General features: G+C 41.1%; 1 protein-coding gene across 4 annotated transcripts in view; it reads left to right on the top strand.

Moving 5' to 3' along the window:
- Positions 1–22,118, top strand: part of LOC148641723 (breakpoint cluster region protein-like) — a 117,600-nt gene that overhangs the window by 47,090 nt on the left and 48,392 nt on the right. For all 4 annotated transcript variants that reach the window (XM_088618496.1, XM_088618495.1, XM_088618498.1 and 1 more), the window contains exons 2-4: positions 12,482–12,666; positions 19,541–19,645; positions 21,240–21,425. In XM_088618496.1, coding sequence (XP_088474622.1) covers positions 12,482–12,666; positions 19,541–19,645; positions 21,240–21,425 — 476 coding nt within the window. The remainder of the gene's footprint in view (positions 1–12,481; positions 12,667–19,540; positions 19,646–21,239; positions 21,426–22,118) is intronic.

Raw genomic sequence — 22,118 nt, 5'->3', positions numbered from 1 at the left:
CGGGGTGCTGTCTGCGTGGAGTTCGTATGTTCCTCTCGATTTTGCGTTGGACTAGCGGCCTGTACAGGGTGCACCCTATTTCCTGCCAGGATAGGCTCCAGCTCCTCTGCGACGCTGAATTGGCAGAGGTGGTTGGAAAGTGGACGGATGGTAGCCATTGACATTAAAAGTCGTGCATTTCCCTCTCCTTTTCTTTGCCGTTCTCGCTCATGGGAGAGCGCTGTCTTCATCCACTGGCTTAAAACCCCCGTGAATCTCCAGATGAACTCTAGATGAATCTCTAGATGATCCTGATTATGCAGGGGGTCGTGTCTCCTTGTTATTGTGTACTGCAGGACTTTAAATTAGTCTTGGAATATTCTCTTTTGTGACAGGAACAAAATAATCTTAGATTTAGTCAAATTAAATGAAGTATACATGAATTCAGGGTTCCACTCTTCCTGATATAATCATAGGGCTTTATAAATATTATCATTGCAGAATACACAATTGATACTTGGACGTGACTTTACTTAAATTACTACAACAGCTTTGATGCCTCTGCAGAATCTAATAAATATCATTATTCAAATGGAACAAATCCATTAATGTTGTTGCCGTTTTTTAGTAGACTTCTCCTGAAAAACTGTGGATTGGAGCTTCTTTTCCATCTCAGTGTTGCTGCGTGTTCCAGCTAGTGCTTTCACAAATTATATTTTCCTTCTTCTTTCGCCTGACCAGGCCGGTAATAGCCTCTTCCTGCAGTGTAAACAGTACGGTTGTATCCCAAGGCTTTCTCTGTTTGTTCAGGCTTCAGCCACTCTGCTGTTAGACTGCATTACCTGCCAAACTCCAGCTCAGCCTCTTCAGTTTCCCTTTCAGAACCTGCAGCTCTTCATCTTGCCCCCTTACGGAATTCCTTTTAGGATTTTTTTTGTTTATCAGAACAGCCTTGAACTTACTTTTATTGTTATTTAGCCTAGAAGAAGCTACTTTTTTTTGCTGATTTCCGCTGTGCTGAAACCTCTTTAACAGAGAGACGCTGTGATGTTTACTGCGGCCCCAGTCGTCGGCCTTGACAGGTTGAGCAAAATCACAGGAAGACAAAGGAACGTAACAGCTCACTTGTGCCAGCTTGTATTATTTCTTTCAAATGTAATTTCACTCTCAAACGCAAAAAAACACTACAGTGGGGTACCTGTAGGGGCCCTGAGTAGACGCAGTCGAAAAGCCACGCGCTCTGTCAAAGAGGCTTGAACATCTTATTGTGCCAAGATTTCTACTCTGCCCTTTGAAAGTGGGATGATTTGAAGTTGGTTGTGGGATGAGGAAGTACCTGGCAACATACCGTAGATCCATGGGGGAGAAACGAGGCTTGAAAACGGGTCTTTTCCCATTACAGCTGTTAATCCATCTGTAGGACACAGGGGCAGCGGCCTCGTCCTTGCCTGAAAGAAAATGTTAAAATAATTCAATTTGGCGAAGGAAGAGATGGGAAAGCAGGCCGCACCAGATGGGCCAACTGTGATTTGCGTGTCTGCAAATTGAAAAGAAAAGCGCAATCTGATAAGTGCGATCTATTAAAAAGAATAATAAAAAATCTTTCCTTATCTTCCCTTGCCACATTCGGAGGCGTGTAAAGTACAAATAATCGTGCAGGCCGCAGCCTGGATGGCTCTTCCTCTCTCTGTTGCTGCGGATACCACTGCCCAGATTTATGGCCCTGATTGCAGCACACTGACAGTGGTGCATACGAGGAAACGGCCAGTGGTCATCTCCTTTTAAAAAAATGTCCCGCAGTGATGCCGGCGTTTCGGGGAAAAATGTGTTGATTCCTTCGGTTGTCAGTCCTCAGAAATCACAGTTTCGGAATAAGTACGGATCTCTGATACTGCAGACGCCCATACTTCTCCAAGCTCCTTCATAACAGGTGCATCAAGCCAGGGGCTCAGATCAGGAATTCCATCTTGCAAATCGTACGACAAAAAGTGCTCACTCTTCAGAGTGTGAACGGAAAACAGAAGCTACTGATTGTTGGGTCCAGAGGATAACATTCTCTGTGGCTGAATCTTGAATTCATGTGTTCAGTTTTCTCCTGTTCTAGATCACTTGTGCATGGCCCAAGGGATTAAGATTGTTCATGTTCAGGAAGTAAGTGTAGCAGTCTTAATTTTGTGATCTGCCGTATAATCAAGGTAACTGGATATTTGAGGTGCACGGATATGAGCTGTTAAGATAAAATGGAATAGCATCCTCTGAAAATCGGTTTTGAGAAAAAGCACAAACCACTGATACCACACAGGTCCATACTTTCCCCCAGGGTCCCTTCCCCAGGGTTGCTCCAGCAGAAGCAACTGTCTGGCTGCTCTTGCTCATCAGTTTGTGATCATTGGTCATTGTCTTGAAGTGCATTGGCATTTAAGTGACACAGCTATACTGCCAATTGAAAGGTGTGGCTTTTTCCAAGGGTTAGAGCCTGTGTCACTTTGTGTCTTGTAAAATTGGTTTCACCTATAACCCCTTTCTTTGTAATTATTTTTTATGGATCATTATATCATCCTGCAACTCATAACTGGCAGCCCACTGAAGCTCAGCAGGTGTGAGCCTGGTCAGTACCTGGGTGTGAGACTCCTGGGAAAGCTAAGGTTGCTGCTGGAAGAGGTGTTAGTGGGATCAGAACCCTTACATAGGCATGCACAATGGGAGCAACAGTTATCTGCTGTTTGATGAGATAATTACAATTAGGAAAACATCCTGCTCCTTTGTGCAGCAAACATACTGTACCAAACACTAGAAGAAGCACACTGAATTTGAGGTGGTTTTCCTAGCAGCTGAAGGAGTCAGAGGCCACTGACAAAAAAGCTGTGAAGATGAAAATCCACTCCTGCAGAACACTGCTGAATTCAACTGTGTGCTTTGCTCAGACACAAAGGCTCGTTATTACAGCAGCACTCCAGATAAATCAGAGGTGTCTGAGACTAAGTTGTGTGTTCTTGATTTAAAGCTTTAAAGCAATCTTGGTCAGGTTCAGGGGCACATTTGAATTTCCCCTAAGGCCCCTTTATCTTGTGAACATTATTTGGGGTGAGTGCACATCTATTGTCTCTTTTGAAAGATCTGAATAGTGTTTGGGACACAAAGAGGAAGAGAAAGAAGATTGATTATTTTCCGTGTTTAGTCTGACACAGACAGCATCAATCAGGCTTTCTTGGATCATATTTCAAAGGCTTTTGCTGTCTACGTCTTGTTTAATTTCTTTATTTGTTTTATCTTTATTATTATTTCAAGCACTTTCACAATAAAGCACTTAAGCTGCTGGTAGGTTACCTTTTTGTGTTAGAAATCTTTAGTGACTTATAATATCGTAATGACATAATATCTTTTATGACATACTGTACATCAAGTTAATGAGCTGCAGAAATGTTTAATGTATTTTTAGAATAACCCATGGTTGGTAAATGGATTTCTCTCTTAATCTAATTAGTATTTCTGAATAACAAACAGTGTGTTATTTCTCCTTTTTTTGTTTTTTCAGACCTGTATCTGCAACTTATGTTTCTCCTTACTGTATATCTTTCTAATTTATGAATCGGCTGTAGTTTACTAAGTAAGTTCCCTGCAAAAAGCCCTGTATAAGCCCAGTAAAGCTTAGAGTATATGGAAAAATGGAGCGCTGGCCAGCTCCTAGTCTATGACACAGTGCTCTCTGGATTTCTAGGCCCAGCCTGTGTTGCAGGTAGAGACTCTCTTGATGTGCTTGTGAGTCCAGAGAGGCTGAACTGCAGGGAATCAGATCATTTTAACATACTGCTTGTGAACAGTTCACAACCTCTTTTTCCTTGAGGGAAGAAAGCCAGTAGCTGGGTTTGAGGCACATCTGGAGTATTAGCATTTTGCCACCTGAAACATAGAACCATAAAAAAACATCCCATTAAGAAATTATTTGAGGGCAATTGACCAAACATGTTTTTAAGATGTGCAAACAACAATCGCTGTTAAGCTATCACAGATCAGTCCTTATTCCTTGCATTTCTTCACAGAGAAAACCAACTGTAGCAGGTCTGCATGACTGCTTTTGGAGCAGTCTATAACGATTTCATTCATAATGTGCAAAACCAGTTCAGGAACAAGCTGGTCACAGGCCCCGTATAAGCCAATAGTTCCACTCCACTCCACTCACATACACCTCATGTGTAAAATACTGTAGGTGCTCATATTTTAAATATACGAAGCCGTAAGATCTAGGACAGGAATTTCCTTTGAGCTTTATTGCATTCTGCTTGTGTAAATGAAAAGCTCTCACTGGATATTATTGACCAGGCTGAGGTCGTTCTGAAGACGATTTGAAGAAAAGTTAAAAGCAGTAGATGGAATTCTTCCAGAGGCAGTGTACTTCTTCAGTGGTATTTAAGTTTTAACCCTCATATAGTAGTAAGCATTAAAATTGAATTACGCGCTGTTAGCAATCTTTTTTCTTTTTTTAGAGAAGCACTTTCATGTAATTGTTTGCAAATTATGGGATTCATCCTGAGCATCTTAGTGTTTTCCGCCTAGATCAGCTGTGTGGTATTTTTTGTTTTCCAATAGGCCAATTACTGCTTCCTTCAGTTTCATATCTGTTCTTTTGTAAACTAAATTGCTTCCAAATGAGATACTCATGGTCATGGTCAGGTGGCCCAGTGAAAGAGGTGACTTCTTTATCTTGGTGGTAGTGGGGAAGGGGTTCTGAGCCACCCAGGCTTCTGTAGAAGTGAAGCGTCTCTGGGGACAAGCCTGTCTTTCTACACTGCCGTGAGAGCGATTTGATGAAAGAAAGAGCTGCTGAAGAGGGAATGTGTGTCGAATTTATCTCTCCCCTTCAGACCTTGCAATCGCCCTCCTTTATATTAAATTCGCATCTGAAAACCCACCTCCCAGAAAAAAAAAACAGAAAGATGAAAATGGGTTTGCGAGATTTCCTTTTTGCCCTCTCCCCCTGCTTTTCAGATGGTAAAAAAGAAAAGGAAAAGCTCCCATTAGCATTCCTTTGACAGTTTTTTTACATTTCTCCAGGTTTAACAGGAAAAGCATTTTTGAACTACAGTTCTCAAGCTTCTCAAGAAAATACAACACTACAACAGAAAAGCATTTCAGCAGAGTTCATCTCTCTGCTAAATACTCATTTATATTTTATTATTTGATATTTTTGTCCGAGTCCTTTCACTTTATTATTGTCCTTACCTTATTCTACCTCAATCAGATAAACAGAGATTGTTTTGAAACATAACTGGAAATCTATTGAAAATATTATGTATATGTTAGTTATCGTGAGGCAAACCTGAAAGACATTGTGGCTTTGTGCAGTATGTACTGTAAACATGTGATGGAAGAAGTTGTTGTACAGTTTCTTCTGGGAAGTATATTATAGTATATTACAAACTCTTTAAACGATGAGGAGCTACTTTACATCTGATTTATTTGGAAAGGTCGATCACTGTGAGCACCAAGGTACCTGCTCTTAAGTCTAACCTTTACCTCAGAAGAGCCACAATGCATTCAAAGCAGTGATTGAAACTATGGTGTTGTACCAAATCCACATCTGCAAAAAAGGAAATTTAGGGGAACAAGTGGGAGTCTTTTTTTGTAATGGAGAATGGTGGTGTTCACCAATCTGCCAACAAGTATCTCTGTCTGTCTCATTGAAGTTGCCGCATTAAGACAGCCACACAGTGACAGCCTGCAATTTAGTTATTACTGCAATTACATTTCAGTAGCCTTTAATAATTGTTATTTATCGGTTAAAGTAACTATTGGGTTAGGGAGGAAATAATGGTTTTCCTGTCATTATTCCAGCATGGAACACTTAATAGTCACAGCGGTTTGGATAATTTAGGGAAGTACTATAGCTATGTACAGCCTGGTGAGTCATTTTGACTTAATTTATGGATAATAATTGATGTAATAATAATAATATCATATTATTAATGAGCCCTTTCAAGAAATTCAAAAGCACTGTGAAAAAGCAGATGTAATACATGGAACGGAAGTAAAAAGAAAAGCATAGCAAAGTGACCTACTGAAACCAAGAAAAAACAGTCAATTCTGAATTAAAGGCTTTGGTGAGAAGATGGGTCTGTAAGTGAGTGTTGAAATGCCAGCGGATCTCTAACGTATTTGGGCAGTGACCACCCCAGTTCTGGTGCTTCACACGAGGCTGTTCCCCACCGTGTGGAGCCTGGTCTTCTGCACCGTAGGAAGACCTGAGTCTGCAGTTCTGGGATTAAGAGCTGGACGAGACTCATGTAAAGAATTCTTGTGCACATCTGGAGCTTGACCCTTGTGTGTACAGTATGAGCATAAAGTCCACATTCAATTTTACTGGGCGCCAGTGCAGTTCACCGAGAACAGGAGTTATGGGCTTATCAAGAGTACTTTTAATTAGCACATAAACAACAGAATTCTGGACATGCATACTAAAGCCTATTGTTTGTACTCTAGATTAGAAGATTTCCACGGCATTACGGTAGGCTAGTCTTGGGGGAAAAAAATAGACCACATGTCACTGTTTCAGCATCAAACAGGCAGTGTAGGATATGTCAACTGTATTTTATTTGATGCCTTAAAAGGCGGCTTCTCAAAGTGTTTTACAGAAAAAAATACACAATGAAGGAGAGAGGAGGATTACACAATTACAGTAAGGAATACAGGAAAGTAAAGGGGCAGACGCAGAACCGGTTAAATTAAAGCCCTTCTCAAGAAAAAGGTTTCGAGTCTTGATTTGAAAGAGCTCCTGGAAGGTGCTCTGCTGTACCTCCCTCTGAATGACAACACAGTATCAAAGTAAATGCAGGTTTGTAAATGTATTGAAGTTTAATTAACTTCAATAACTAGTTTAAGAAATGTCATAAATTGGTGAACAACAAATGGAAATGAGAGCCTTTATGTCTACACTACTGCAGTTTAACAAACAAATTATTATACATCCAAATAATAGGCATTACTAAAGATTGTTACAACTGTATTGCAGCTCTATAGACTTTACTTATACTATTCTATTTAGTGATTTATAGCTGTACTCAAGAACATTATATACTGTACTACTGTCTTTACTGAATTATAGCTTGGACACAGTTGCACTATCATTTTCATCATTGTATGTACAACCAAAGAACAGCTACTGTATACATTTCCATTGGTACTGAATTAACTTCAGGACTGTATATTCTCAACAGCTATCATTACTGATTCAGTTAGATAATTTCTACATAAGTAGAATACATATAAGTATTACTTACAATACATAAGTAATACGTATAAATCTCATTGAAATGTCTTGTCATTTAATATTCTTTTATTAGTCTTTCTGAAAATGAAAAGATGTCATATAAAGTTTTTATTTCTGCCAGATAGCTGTCTTCAGCTAGTTCTTTGTTTTTGAAGCTTACATGTTATAGAAGTATTTGATATCAAAGTGTTTGTCTTGTGGGATTCATGGTGAACAAACAGATTCCTTGAAATGAAATCGTTTTGAAATGTGCTTCTTAGTTTTGAGTCATTTCCATTTTTGTCCCTGTGCCAAGTGAGTGTTGTCTGGGATGTCTCAAGACCTCTGCACATCCTCATTCTGTAAAGCTCAGTGACCTTTATTGATAGCCTGAGCATAGATGGGGAAATTCAAGTATTTAGCTGCTAATAGATCTGAGAAAAAAAATACAAATTATACAGTGTACCTCTCTGAATTCTGTATGAGCTGTACCTTAAGTGTCAAATTAAGACATCACCATATGTTAAGTGATGTCCAGAGAGAAAGGACGTTTCTTGGTGGAAAGGTAAATGAAAATATTAAATTTGGAAATCCTGCAAAATGTCTAATTAGACCATTTTAACATATTTTTGTAACTGGGTCATAACAGAACTTTTGTACAGCTGTGGCAACTTTGTTTTATAGGCATTCAACTGTCTGGCCACACTTGTGATGACTTTTGTGCTGAATTCCTTGGCTTATTTAACTGCTGTGATTGTTAAGAAAGGACAAGTATGTTATCTTTGAGGCTCCTGCTCGATGACGAGACAGCAGTGTCACGCACTCTAGTCAGAGGGGAGTCCATTGCTGTTGGAATCCTGCTGGAACATCAAGGAAGGAATGCCTTACAGATGTTCCCAGATGTTGCTAACTCCCACTCAAGCCCAATTTAGAGTGGGATCTTCTTTTCTAAACTGTGCTAGGCTGGGAGATTAGAGAGTCAGGATTCTCCTCCTTTGTGGTTTATGTGTGATTCATGGCTACCTTATTAAACTAGCACTCCCCATGGCTAAAGGCCCATGTGGTTTAGGAAATCATACACATGATTTGCAGTGAAGGACTGAAAGGGCACTGACTGTTCTCAGTAATGAGGTAGCTGGCCTCAAATCAACTGCTACAACTAGTTGATTTGTTTTTTTTAAATGGTGGCACTTCAGTCTTGAAATTAAGCCCTGACTAGCAAAATGAAGCTTTACTTCTTACTATGCATTAGCAAAGATGACAATGTTGCTTTTATGCAATCTCACACCTTAGATCTGGATTAGTGTATCCCATTGGTTGAAGCCCTAAATGCCCAGTATCATTACTGCCCTGAATAGTCAATGTCCCCACCTCAGCGCTCCTTGGCTTCCTCGGCTCGATCTCCAGGTACTGCTCAAGTGGGGGTACCCGTCTTTATCCGTGTTCAGAAAAAAAGTCATATGGTGCCTTCCTTGGGGGAGCTGGAGTCTATCCCAACACGCAACGGGCGCGAGCCGGGGTACGCCCTGGACAGGATGCCAGTCCATCACAGGACACGCACAGACACTCACACCAGGGCCCGTTTTCCCAGAAGCCAATCAACCTCCAAGTATGTCTTTAGAGTTTGGGAGGGAAGAAGAGCACCAGGAGGAAACCCATGTGAACACGGGGAGAAAATATAAATCCCACTCAGAAAGCGTTCCAGGCCAGGAATTAACCCCAGGGCCCCAGCACTGCTAACAACTGCACCACCATGCAGCCCAGTTATTTATTAATGCAATTTTAAAAGTAAAGCCTTCCAAAGCCTTGCCTGTAACTGGGAGGGACTGAGCTTTAACAGTCCGTCTGTAAAGCCATGCAGAGACCGCTATAGAAGCTGTAGAGATAATTACGAAGAGCTGAGGATTTATTAAATTCGCCCCAGTGTGACACATTTCAGAACTGTCACCTTTATTACTATAATTTATTATTGCAGTAAAACTATCTGGACAAACTCTGGGTAATTGTTTCTCCTGCTGTTTCTGTGAGAGCTGCCAACACTTGGCTTGTGCTCTGCTCGGAGCCCAGTTGCCATGTAACTCTGCTCTAGTGGCATGCTGGGATAGGTTGCAGTGACTACCCCCTCAAGTTAACTGTAGTGGCAAATACCATCCTCTTCACTGTGCCAGTTTGTGCATGCTCATCAGTGCATGAATCCTCATTTCAAACTGTGGGGGGTAATTTTAAGAGGTCAGTTTTCACAGCAGCTGAGTTTAATGCCCAGCCCTGTAATGGCGGTGCGAACAGACTCTTCCACAGACTATGCTGGGCTGGGGCTGATTGGGATAAAGAGGAAACCCAATTGCTCACAGATCAATCAAATTATTTTTTTCCGGCCTAAACTGATTCTAGATTTTTGCTGGTCAATCCCAACCCCCCAGCTCTCAGGGGGAAATGAAATAAAATCTGGGTGAAGACCTCTGTTTCCTGTGAGTGCCCATTAAGCTGTGTTCAGCAGGCCAACATACCGCATCTTACTGGTCTGCATGGAATGGACGTAGAAACTGATTCTTTCCTTTTGATTTTGACTCCCACGGTCTAGGTGCATGGTTGTCTATTCCAGTTCCCAAAAGGCTTTTTGATTTAAAGTCTGGATTGCCATCCATTGAAAGATATAAAATGTGTTTTGTATGCTTTTCATGGCTTTTAACTAGGGTTTAGTTAGCAGTAGTTACATGTACTGTATGTATCTCCTAGTTAAACAACAACCTGGGCTGTGTATGGCAACAAGGAACTGGTGCTACAAGTCCCTCGAATGATCAGTTGGTTATAAAGAAGCTGACACAATGCAGCCTATATACTGTGTGTGATGTTATTTATATTTGTAACACATTTATATCTGAAAATCTTCCATTTAGAGCAGGGGCCTCAAACGCAAGTAAAAACTCGATGAGAATTTGTACAATTTTCCAGTTCTAGTAGTTCTTAAATCAAACTAACCAAACCACCGTACAGACTTTGGTTATTTTCCAGTGAGTGACTTCAAGGGCTTTGTCGTGTATGAAGAAAACTCTTCACCGAAACTGATGTTTTAATGTCAGGAGGCAAGTTTCTTTCCAAATATGCCTGTCCTTTTCTAAATGAGAAAATCATAAATGGATCGCTGCTTTCTGTGTTCCTGATGCATTTAGAAGGAGATTCTGTTTTCTGAGCCAAAGAAAGCTGTGACTGAGATTATTTTAGCTTGTGTGTGTGGATTGGAGCCAGCGTTTCGGTATCCCACAGGCAGAATGGTGCACTAGGGTTTGGCAGTGAAGGTCGTGTGGGATTTGAATACAGTAGCTTGATAATTTATTTTTGTGAGTCGCAAAAGATTATGTTGGCAGCAGAAAGCCTGCTGTGACCAAGAACAACTGTGTATTTGTGATGTTTTCTGCATTTTGAGGAAAAATGATTTTTGTTCCTTGAAAGCCTGAAAATACCAAGAAACCATTCACATAAGGAAGAAAAATTCACAAGAAAATATGGGTGTTTTTTATTTCCTTTGGGTACCAGTGCCTCAGTATTTACACAGACATTCCTCAATCTCAGAGGTGCCAAGAATCTTTCAACAATTCACCTGTTTGACACTGACAGATAGGCAGTAAAACTGGTTTGCTATGTCTGTGCACATCTTAATGAAATGATGAGAGAGCGCGATTTCTGAATAAAAGAGTCATGTTGGGTACACCAGTTCACAAGGGCAGGTAATTTTTAAAAGCTCTTAGTAAAAGCTTTAATGAAATTCAAAGGTGCTCTACTAGTGCTTAGTCCATAAGCTCTCATGTTCAATTTGAAAATGAAGTATTTTAGGGAAATGGATGCCAAAAGCGGATTATACAAGCATCTACTGGCACTGCAAAGAAGCTTAATTTTGGGCCTGTGCATCTGTGTCTTCATTGCTGGGCCTTTGCTCTTAGCAGTCGTTGTCAGATGTTTTGGAAATGTCACAATGTGGGTTTGCAAGAGTGAGAGAACAGGCCGTTTGCTCGTTTAAATGAATACCTTGCCTGCCAATTTGGGTCTGAGAGTAAAGACATTGATTTTGTTGAAACTCCGGTCAGGTGCTTTCACAAGCCAAAGATTCATTGTTCAGGAACCTTAAAAAAAGGATGTTGAGAAACAGCCAGAAAAAATGTCTGCCAAAGTCCTAAACTTCTAAATAGGACACTTTCTCTTCTCTTTTGTCAGACTTGAAGGCCTCCCCAAAGTAACAGATAATGAATTTCCTTTCAAAACTGTAGCCTTTCTTAATCCATGACATTTTTTAGTAAGATCATTTAAAGACTCCTAGATTAGTGATGTGTGGGTTGCTTAATTGAATTCATAATTTCTTTGACAGCAGCTATATTCAAACCCTTTTCTTAAGTGCCAGTAATTACAAGTGGACTACCGATTTTTAATGAAGGCAGTATCTATGGTGTTGAAGAAAGAAATGCAATTGATGATTAGCAAATTTATCTCCTGTAATTTTTGTGGAGGTTTTTAGAATACGAAGGCCCATAAAATAAAAACCTCAAGGAGAAAATCGTTTTAAATTAGACAGTCGCCCTATCTGAAATTGAAAAATAATAAAACACTGAGGTTTTTATTCTCTGAATGAGTGGTGCTGTCATATTAATAAACGGTAGAGCACTGTGGTATTGTGTTCTAATCAGAATTTGCTGGTGCTGACTTCCCTCTAAGTAGGAAATTAAAAAAAGGACTGTAATATTAGAACATTGATTCATTTTTTGAGACATTTCTCCATCACAGAGATTAGTTTGATGAAATTATGAAGCCAAGTAATTGGTTCATATTGCTTCTACAACTTAGACAATGTAGGGGGGAAATATCTTTCCATTTTAACCAGTTTCTGATGGTATATGCTGACAAAATGATAACGTTCTAACAAAATTGTAAAAGATTAGTATTCTGCTCTAAAGCAGGAATAGCTCCAAAGTGTAGAACTGATTTGCAATCTCAATTAGATGTTTTTCCCTCCTGTAAAAAATGAGAAAAACGTGTTTTAAAAAAAAAAAACTACTGGATAAAATCTTCAATTAAATCTATTAGAAGTTCTAAAAATGATAAATGAGGAATGAATAAAATGGGGCTAATTTTCTTTTAGTTCTTTTCAGATCACGTCTTCCTGGTCAAGAATAACAATGGCCCAGATAGAGAGGAATGGAGATTACAGTGGTTGATAGGGGATGTTGAACTTTCACCTTTGACCCCAGCTGACCCCTTCCTCTCTTGCAGATGCCTCCTTCAGCGGGACGCCGCCCACCTATGGCTACGACGCGGACCGGGCGGAGGAGCAGCGGCGGCACCATGACATGATGCCCTACATCGACGACTCGCCCTCCTCCTCCCCTCACCTGAGCTCCAAGAGCCGGGGCAGCAGGGACACCCTGTCCTCCGGGTCCTTGGAGTCCTCCAAGTCGGTGAGTCCCCAGACCCCCCCCCCCCTCCAAGGCCAAACCCAGCGGAGACTCTGACCACTTCCCGTGGAATCAGCATCACTGAGAAGCGATGTCATATCACCCCCCACCCCCACCTCTTGCCCTCTCCCTTTCATCAGTTATACCCTAGCAGGTGACGAGCATTTCCCTTCCGAGCCACAGACGGGCCCTGGGCAAACTGCTCTGGAAAAGGAGCCGTCCTTCGGATCAGACATAAAACTGAGGTCCTGACTGTCTGTGGTCCTTAAAAATCCCAGGGCATTTCTCGAGAAGAGTAGGGCTTTTAGCCCCAGTGTTTTGGCCAGATTGCCCCCTGGCCTTTACCACTCATGGCCTCCTAATAATCCCCATCTCTGAACTGGCTTCATCACTCTGTCCTCCTCCCCGCTGAGAGCTGGTGAGTGTACTGGCACACTATGGCTGCCATCGCATCATCCAGGTGGGGCTGCACATTGATGATGGTGGAGTGGTGCCCCCATTACCTGTAGAGCAATTCGAGTGGTTGGAGTGTAAGAAGTATTATAACCCATGATATAGTACTGGGGTGTGGGGGTTGTATCGCTTGGATATCATCCTTACTGTACTGTAGCAGCTCTCCAGCCTCTTCCCTGGCCCTGTGGAAATCTCCGTATGTATGACATGAAGGGGCACAGGTGTGCATTGCAAATACTGTGCATTTATAATTCAATTCTGACTTAAATGAGTGTTTCCCTAACCTGCCTGGCACCTTTCAGTTCCCCTCACCCCTTACAACCTCACCTGTATAGGTAAATACAAGAACATTTATGTTAAATTATACATACAGTAGCTGTACACTGCACAGAAATCATTATATTTGCAGATTAATGTCTTGGTCAGTTTTACTTTATATAAAGTGATGAAGAGCTTAATTACAGTAGATTCAATATAATTATCTGGTGTTATAGTTGACTCAGAAACCTGGACTGATAGGCACACACAGAAGACATTTGGGAAATGCATTGTACTCATTTTTTACAACTTGGATCTTTCTGTAGCTTCACCCTGTGTTCTGGTAAAGATCTAGGAAGTGATAAGAGAATTTGTGAGAGTGAAGTCCTTGTCATAAATTGCATTGGCAAAACCAATGAGTTCTTCTCTTATCTTTAAGCCAAGGTGCCTGGCACCTTTCAGTTCCCCTCACCCCTTACAACCTCACCTGTATAGGTAAATACAAGAACATTTATGTTAAATTATACATACAGTAGCTGTACACTGCACAGAAATCATTATATTTGCAGATTAATGTCTTGGTCAGTTTTACTTTATATAAAGTGATGAAGAGCTTAATTACAGTAGATTCAATATAATTATCTGGTGTTATAGTTGACTCAGAAACCTGGACTGATAGGCACACACAGAAGACATTTGGGAAATGCATTGTACTCATTTTTTACAACTTGGATCTTTCTGTAGCTTCACCCTGTGTTCTGGTAAAAATCTAGGAAGTGATAAGAGAATTTGTGAGAGTGAAGTCCTTGTCATAAATTGCATTGGCAAAACCAATGAGTTCTTCTCTTATCTTTAAGCCAAGGTTTTAAAAACAAGTACCCAAGGACAATGTGTGTTAGTTTACTGCTTGTTGCCCTGCTGTCTGCTCTCTAAAATGCTTTAATCATTTTCTTGTTGGTAGATGGATTAAGTGAAATGGTGTATGCCTCTGTTGACCAAAGCCTCTGAAAATCCTGGTGTGGGTGTCATGTGTATGAGGAAGTTTTTGATGTCACTGTGTGTTTCTGCACACAGTGACATCTCCTAGCCTAACGTAGTTAAGAAAGTCTTGTGTTTTTTCCTCTTTTCTAGAACAAATCTAAATGTACATGAGCCAGTATTTGTTTTTTTATCTGAGAAACTCATCAAAACAGATTGACGCTAGTATATAAAGAAAATAGCAAAAAATAAATAAGTCTTACATGCTTAGGCCTTGTCTTGTTAGTTGGGGTAAATATATTGACGTCTGTTTGAGAATATATCAGAGAACATGGTTATGGAGGCTCTGTCCTTTGGGGTCCAAGTCTGGTGCCAAGAGACTCTCCTGGTCTAACACATCCCATGTGCCCTGAATGAAATGTCTTCTAAGATGCAGTTGCCTGGAAGTCTGTGATGAGTGTGGAGAACAGATTAATCCTGCCCTGATGTTGCAACTGTGACAACTCAATCCTGTGTCTTTTCCGCCTCCTTGAGTTGCTCAAATCCCTCTATCGACAGCCCCAGGAAAACAAAATTGATCGATGTATGAGACTCATCAATAAGGAACAGTCTCTCACTGAGAATAATTCGTTTTCTCCGAGAACAGTGTCGAACCTTTCACCCCTAGGTTTAATCAAGTTGGGTCTCCCCAGACAAATCCCTGGTGCAGATGGCTCCCCTGGCTGTTTATACAGCATCTGCAGTGCCCTGCACTTGGCAGTAATACTTCAGCATTTGGAGAAGGATTAGGTAGGCAAACCTCTGCGTTTAATTTTAGTCCCCAGGTGCTGTAAGGCTGTAGAAAGTTAAACAGAGGCAGAGCTGGAGGGACAAACACGCTCTGTTAGCCCAAAGTTTATTAACTAAAATTTTAAGGAACTCAACTGACTCAAGGCAGTCCTTTTCAATTCTTTCCCCTCTGCCCACCATCTTACCAGTGTTTGTTTAGCTAGCAGTATTTTATTGATTTTACTATTGATTTATGTGACACATGAACAGGGCTCCTTGTTTTAGGTGTGTGCTTTTTAATCACATGGCTTTCATTTAAATTTACTATAGCCAGTTCTGCTTTCTAGTAAAAAACCCTGAACATCTACTTATAATGAAGGTCAATTTGTATATGATAGTGTAAAGGGTTCAAGATAATACTGTATGTACAAGAATGGGATCAGGATTAGAATGGCATTAGGAAGGCCATATTTTTGGAGATTTTGTGAGTCTTTTAACCAAATGCCATATGTATGCAATTTATGGCATTTTACCGAATGTAATAAATTGCTGAATTATGGGGCATAAACATAATTTTCAGCATGGGGAATACCGGTATAAATTAAATATTTGAAGTATACTTTAAATTGACAAACAGAAAATTAATGCTTTCGTGTTTTTCTGAATAGCACATTTCTTGAGACCCGTATATTGATATATTTTATCTGTGTCTGTCAAATGGCTACAGTTATTGGTTATATAAACAGTTAACTTACACTGTAAAATACACCCATGCAGTTGTGTAAGGGTAGTACTGGGATATATAAATACTGAGAAGTGCAAATCACTCTTTGCAAATATTATTTTGTCGACCAAATAATCAGTGTGATTTCAATGTACTTTTTTGCAGCTAGAGAAATGTTAAACTGTTGTTTTAGACTAAATTTAGAGGAAGGAAGCCGATCCTAGCTCATCTAACAACCTTTCATCTCACGGGCAGCTCTGTGCACTTCTGCAGGCTTCATATAGAGGTCTGTAGTAATTGTGCTGATGGGTTCCCATGTGACCTGTGGTTCCGTGTGAGCTTCTTGAATTATTGGGAAAAGAGACTTTCTCACAAAGCCCGTGGCATCGTCCCGTGAGAGCAGTGTGGGAGAGGGAGGAGAATTCCCCATCATGGCCATCGTGTGAGCACCAGCAGCTCATCAGCAAGCATACATACAGCAGCTTGGCTTTTCAGCATAGCCTGACACTCTGGAAAGACCCAGTACCTCAGGGATAGAGCAGCGGGGGGTGGGAAATCCCTAAGGATAGTGGCACCTCATTCCAATTCCACAGGTGCCGTCTGATGATTCCGATCGCAGCGTCTGGAAGATGAATCTCTCCTGGTCATTTCCCAGTTCCTGGAGCGTGACTACATATGGTTGCCACGAACACCCTCACCGCTGTGGTAGCACACATCTTAATTCTCCAGTGTGCTTGAGAAAAATAATTCATAGGCTTTGTCCTGATTTCTGTCCAATTTTGTTATTTATTGTGGGTGTTTTTATAGAATAGCAAGCATAAACATGGTATGTAAAACTACAGCCTTTACAGTTTGAGCCAGCAGAAGACAGTTCCCCTCTTGTGCTCCACCAAGACCTGTACTGGAATTAGTCATTAGACAGGGGTTCATGGCAGAAATAAATGAAGACAGTTACTCTTCAACGAGAAAAAGAGATGCTGTGAGAAAGCAGCATTGAGTGAGAGAGGAGTAGAGACGAGGAGTACAATAATTTATAATGAGATTGTTTAACCAGCAGTAAAGAAGCAATGTACTGTACATTCCAGTATGGTACAATCTAAAATGAGTGAAGTGGATGTTAATGTCATGCAAGAAACGTTGTCTGCTGTAAATGAGTTACATTGCTTCATTATATGATACCTTAAAAGGATATAGACATGTAAACTTAGATTTTGCAGCAGTAATAAACATTACAGTGAGATCAGTGTTTTATTCTGGTGATTGAAATTAGCAACAGTTTATGGAGCAGAGTTGCTAGGTTGCATTATCTAAGATTCTCCATGCTAGCCAGTTTGCATTTTAAGGGCATGTTTAATTTCATCTGTCAGGCCTTTCAATTTGTTAAGCAGGTGCAGCTTCAAGCGGTGTTTAGGATCTGGGCAAGCCCTGGGCATCTTTATCGATGGTGTGAGCAGAGTTTTCTGGGAATAATTCATTGCAGCTCCATATGCAGGGAAGTGCCTGGGGTTGTGCTTTATGCAGCTAAGTGCCTTTTGCACTGTTTTTGTGAAGTGGCATCACTAATAAACTAATGCAAGGAGACATTGTAAAAATGTTACATGTGACAAATACATGACACAGTTCTCCCTAACAATAAAGGCTTATTCATAAATACAAACACTCATAATGAAACCACAGTGCTATAAGAAGCATATTATCATAGTATAATTTTTTCCATACAGTCTGTACTTTGGTACATCATTGCACATACTTGAGGAGCATGCCCTGAAGAATGCTGAATGTTGTACTGATACTGTACAATATGACCTGAAGTAAAATAATCTAATATGATTTTAACTATACTAGTACAACATGAAATAACCTGTCCATGAGCCCGTGTAGATGTATCATTTTCAAGATGTTTTTTAAAACAAAGTCATATAGCTCAATGAGCTTTTCTTTCTAAATTGGGTGTTTTTAATGAATGTTTAAGAAAGCAAACACCCAAGTACAACTGTCTCAGAATCGATTCCCAAAGCGCATGAGATGTAAGCGTTGTTAGATCAGCTAAGATCACTTTCCTGTATCTAAAATTCAGAATATTTTATTTAGAACAGTTTATAAATAAATTATGATTATCTAGAGGGCTATGTGTGTCCCTGATGGCAGGTTCTGCTACAGTATCCATCTTAGAAAGTATGAATAAATATTTGCAATCCTTTGTTTCTTTAATAATTAAAAACACAACACTATTTATGACAGAAAAAAAATGTGCCAGTGTCCATTTCATTGTGTTGAATGTTTTAATTTCTGTGAATTAAGGATAACGGCAGACATTTAAGGCTAGTGCAGCATGACACCTAAACTAAACTAGTCCACTTATTCTGAATGAACAGACTTCTAACTTGCACACTCCACACAATGAAATAAAAGTAAATAAATCTTGTTTGCATGCATTTTAATCTAAATATAAATGTGTCAGGAGTAGGAATGTTGTGGGTGATAATAGCAAAGAAAGGTGTATTATCATTTCAGAAATAATCTAATACTCCTTGTAATCAAGTGCTTTCACATTGCATTGCAGGAGTTTTGTACTTTTTAGGTGATTTTGGCATCCCTCACACTTACAAGCTGCACATTTATAATTCACTGTAGCAAATTGCATGAATCAGTTTGTCACTTTTGGCGTTTAATATTGTGTCACTAACAGACAGAGCATACCATGTTTTACATTTGAAATGCACACGAGAGTGTTTCTTTGCTTTCCAGAATGAGTTAACATACTGTAGGCTTTTACGCTGTCTCGGTTAGGATGTGTCTGCTTAAATACATATCACATGCTTATACTGTATTACAGGGTGCACATATATAAATAAATCATGCAAAGCGTGGATTCATGCATTAGTATTCACCCTTATGTTATTGCACAGTTTGGACAGCCCTGTAATTCAAATCCCACATTGCTTCTGCCACCAGAAAGTCTCCCAGTCACACTTCCCAAAGGCCAGGGTGCACCACTGGACTGTTAGAACGGGAAATGGGCTGGAAGAGGGTGGGAGATCTGGAAGGAGCACAGAAACACAAACGCGCTTCGGCCTCGGAAAACCGCCTCTCCTCTCCAGTGGGAGAAGATTCAAGATCGCCCCCAGGGCAATGTATCACATGTGCAGTTTGTGAGCCGGCTGCCAGCTCCCACTCTTTTCAAAATGACAGGCTCCTGAAAGGTTTTTTTCATTTATTTTTTTCATTTTTTCCAGTCAAGAAAGTCAAAGATGGAATCGTTTATTAGTTGAGCAAATCAAAAGTGATGAATGAATACAAGAGGAAGATGTTCCTGTGCGTGGTGGCCGCAGCAGCTGAGCCCTGTGGGTACCTGTGCTCCTTCTGGAGTGGGTGCAGGGTGCCGGGATGAAACGGATTCCTGCTCATGTCGTACATGCTCCTGTGCAAATTGCATTGACTTAGAGTAGATACGTTGTCTGTGCCAGAAAACATTGATTTGTGTTTTAAAATATTGTGGTTAACTACAGGTTTCTGGGCATTCACCTACTGGACACTACACTGGGAAGGGGATTGCTCTGTTTTTGAAGTGTTGAATTGATCATCTCTCACTTATCGGGGAAGGATGGTGCAAGACCATCACTGGGGCATTTTACATGGTTTGTGTGTGTGAGGTGTGAGGAAGTCTGCTTCATCCCAAATCTTTCTCTTTCGCAGGGTGAGCTGGACCTGGAGAAAGGCCTGGAAATGCGCAAGTGGGTGCTGTCTGGGATCCTGGCCAGTGAAGAGACATACCTCAGCCATCTGGAGGCCTTGTTGCTGGTGAGAAATGTGCCAGCCTTTCTAAAATCTTATCCCATGGTCTTCTACGACTTCTGAAGCACCTGTTTAAAAAACCCATCATTGATGACCACGGTAAAAGCAGAGTGCCAACAAGCAAATAGCACTGTTTGTTGGAAACAAGTAGTAAAGAACATTTTGTTTTCAAATTCCAGGATAGATGATGGTTGTACAGCCCTATCAAAGGAGGATAGACTTAGAAACCCTTGCTAAATTCACACTTAAAAAAGCCACATTGATTTAAGTTCCTACATATTAATATATGCAATATGTGACTGATCCAGAATTACACTGGGCTGTTCTCTGCTGAAATCTTCACTTGTTCCTACTTACAATTGAAATTTGCATGTTCAATTTACTCCTCTGAACAATGCTGTCTCATACTTGGCCAAAATCACATCTACAAATGGGTAGGTTCCTGTGACGTAAACTAATCGCTTGTTTGCCAACATCAGTACACACATCACTGCAAATCTTAATCCACCCTAAATCTGGCCCAGTTTCTTGGACAATCTTTACCTTGTGCTATGTTCTCCAGCAATAGCTCTGCTGTTTATGGAGCGATTAAACCCCCTCCCCCGCTGTAAGCCAATGGTGAATTTCATGTCCTCTTTTAACATTGTTTCACATTTGCCAGCTGATTAAGTTGTTTTGTATTCCTTAGTATGAACCACAAGCTGCCAGAACTGATATGTTACGGCTGCTGAGTATCTGACAAATCTGGTGCAGCTCATACAGTAACGATGCAGTTTTCAGAGGAGGGGTAGGAGCTAGTGGGGAAGAGGGCTCAGCACCCCGCCTCCTCGCTTTCTTTCCATCGCTAGCCTCACCGCTGATGGAGAGAGAGAACAAAGAATTACGAACAACAGGTGTCCGGCGGTGTCTGGAGATTGTGCCCTGTGGAAGAAGCTGGAGTAAATGGGCCTTACCTTATCCTGCCTTGTGCTCAGATTCTAAAATTGGTTTTGAAATTGCAGATGTCCTCTCTTCCCAAGCTGCTCTGCCCTTTCCTCCCCTCCTGGGACACCGGGGAGCTTGTGACCTGGGAGATGTGGAAGGGTGGTTTCTCACACTTCAACTCAAACGTGCATGGCTTTGCAGAGCAATTAATAGGCTCCTGTAAAGGAAAATGGCCGCAGTACAGCATGGGCTGTTCAACAGCTGTTAACAAGTGGCCCGCATATATTCCATAGGTTTTTAATGTCTGGAAAAGTCCTGAAAAGACGTCAGCTGCACTGGCTCTTGGTGCATTTTCCCTCATTCAGGGGCACTACCCTCCATCATGTCTCATGGCTTTGGTATGGTACCAATGCATGGACCTCTTCACTGAGCATTTGACCCTTGAGACCCCGCAGCCTGGAGGGGAGACAGCCCCCGCACGAGCGCAGGGTGCCATTCAGAGAGTCAGGGCTCTCGAGCTCTCTGGTAGTGAACCCCAAGAAGACCACCCCTGCCTTGGTGAGGCCCCGGGCTGTGTTTGTCGGAAGAGCGCCTGTGTGTGGTCTCAGCGGCGCGGTTGAGCATCTCTAGGGCCGCTGCTCATTCCCGCCGCCTCCTGTCTTTGCGTCCTGTCCAGCCCATGAAGCCGCTGAAGGCCGCCGCCACCACGTCTCAGCCTGTGCTGACCATGCCGCAGATCGAGACCATCTTCTTCAAAGTGCCTGAGCTCTACGAGATCCACCGCGAGTTCTACGATGGCCTTCTGCCCCGAGTGCAACAGTGGAGCCACCACCAGTGCGTTGGAGACCTGTTCCAGAAACTGGTAAGGAGAGAGCTCTTCCGAAATATGGACTGGAAACGTATTGCTTAACCAGTAATAGGGCTAGCCTGAAGTGTTAGCATAAACTAGTAAAACAAGAAATGACAGCAACCTTAAAATTCATTCAAATCTTCATGGAATCAGAATATACTGATAGTATGTAATACTATTATGTATACTATATTTTATATATTACTGATATATAAAATAAATTGTGACTAATATATTTCCCCAGTAAGTTAAAAAAGTGTTAAGACAGACTGTAATTACTATGTCCTAAATCTTGGTCGTTTTACAGTGTAGCCTGTCATCTTGGCAACTGAGTGCTGTGATACTGGTTTGTCTTGGTTTTATTAATTGAAGTTAATAAAATGCCGTACAGCGGGGAGGCTGTAATTCATCGTTTTATAGGGCTCTATAGGCACAATGGGTATACCCAGAAATCTGGTAAGAAGTTGTCAAACTGGTCTGATTAAGCTAATAATTAGTTCAGTTAGATCATTCAGAGCTTTAAAAGCATAAAATAGGACTGGAGCTGTACACTTCAGCTCTGCACTGTCTATTTTATCCTCATGAACTATTCCTGTAGCTCCCATTCCCATTCTCAGCCTCAGGTCCCTTTCCTCAAGTCCTGTATCTCTTTTTGTCTGGAGCACCAACAGATGTAGAGAAGAGCCCACACACACACACACACAC

This window comes from Lepisosteus platostomus, chromosome 24 (assembly GCF_059453375.1).
Source record: "Lepisosteus platostomus isolate fLepPlt1 chromosome 24, fLepPlt1.hap1, whole genome shotgun sequence".
Classification (NCBI taxonomy): domain Eukaryota; kingdom Metazoa; phylum Chordata; class Actinopteri; order Semionotiformes; family Lepisosteidae; genus Lepisosteus; species Lepisosteus platostomus.
This window is presented reverse-complemented; position numbering and strand designations above follow the sequence as displayed.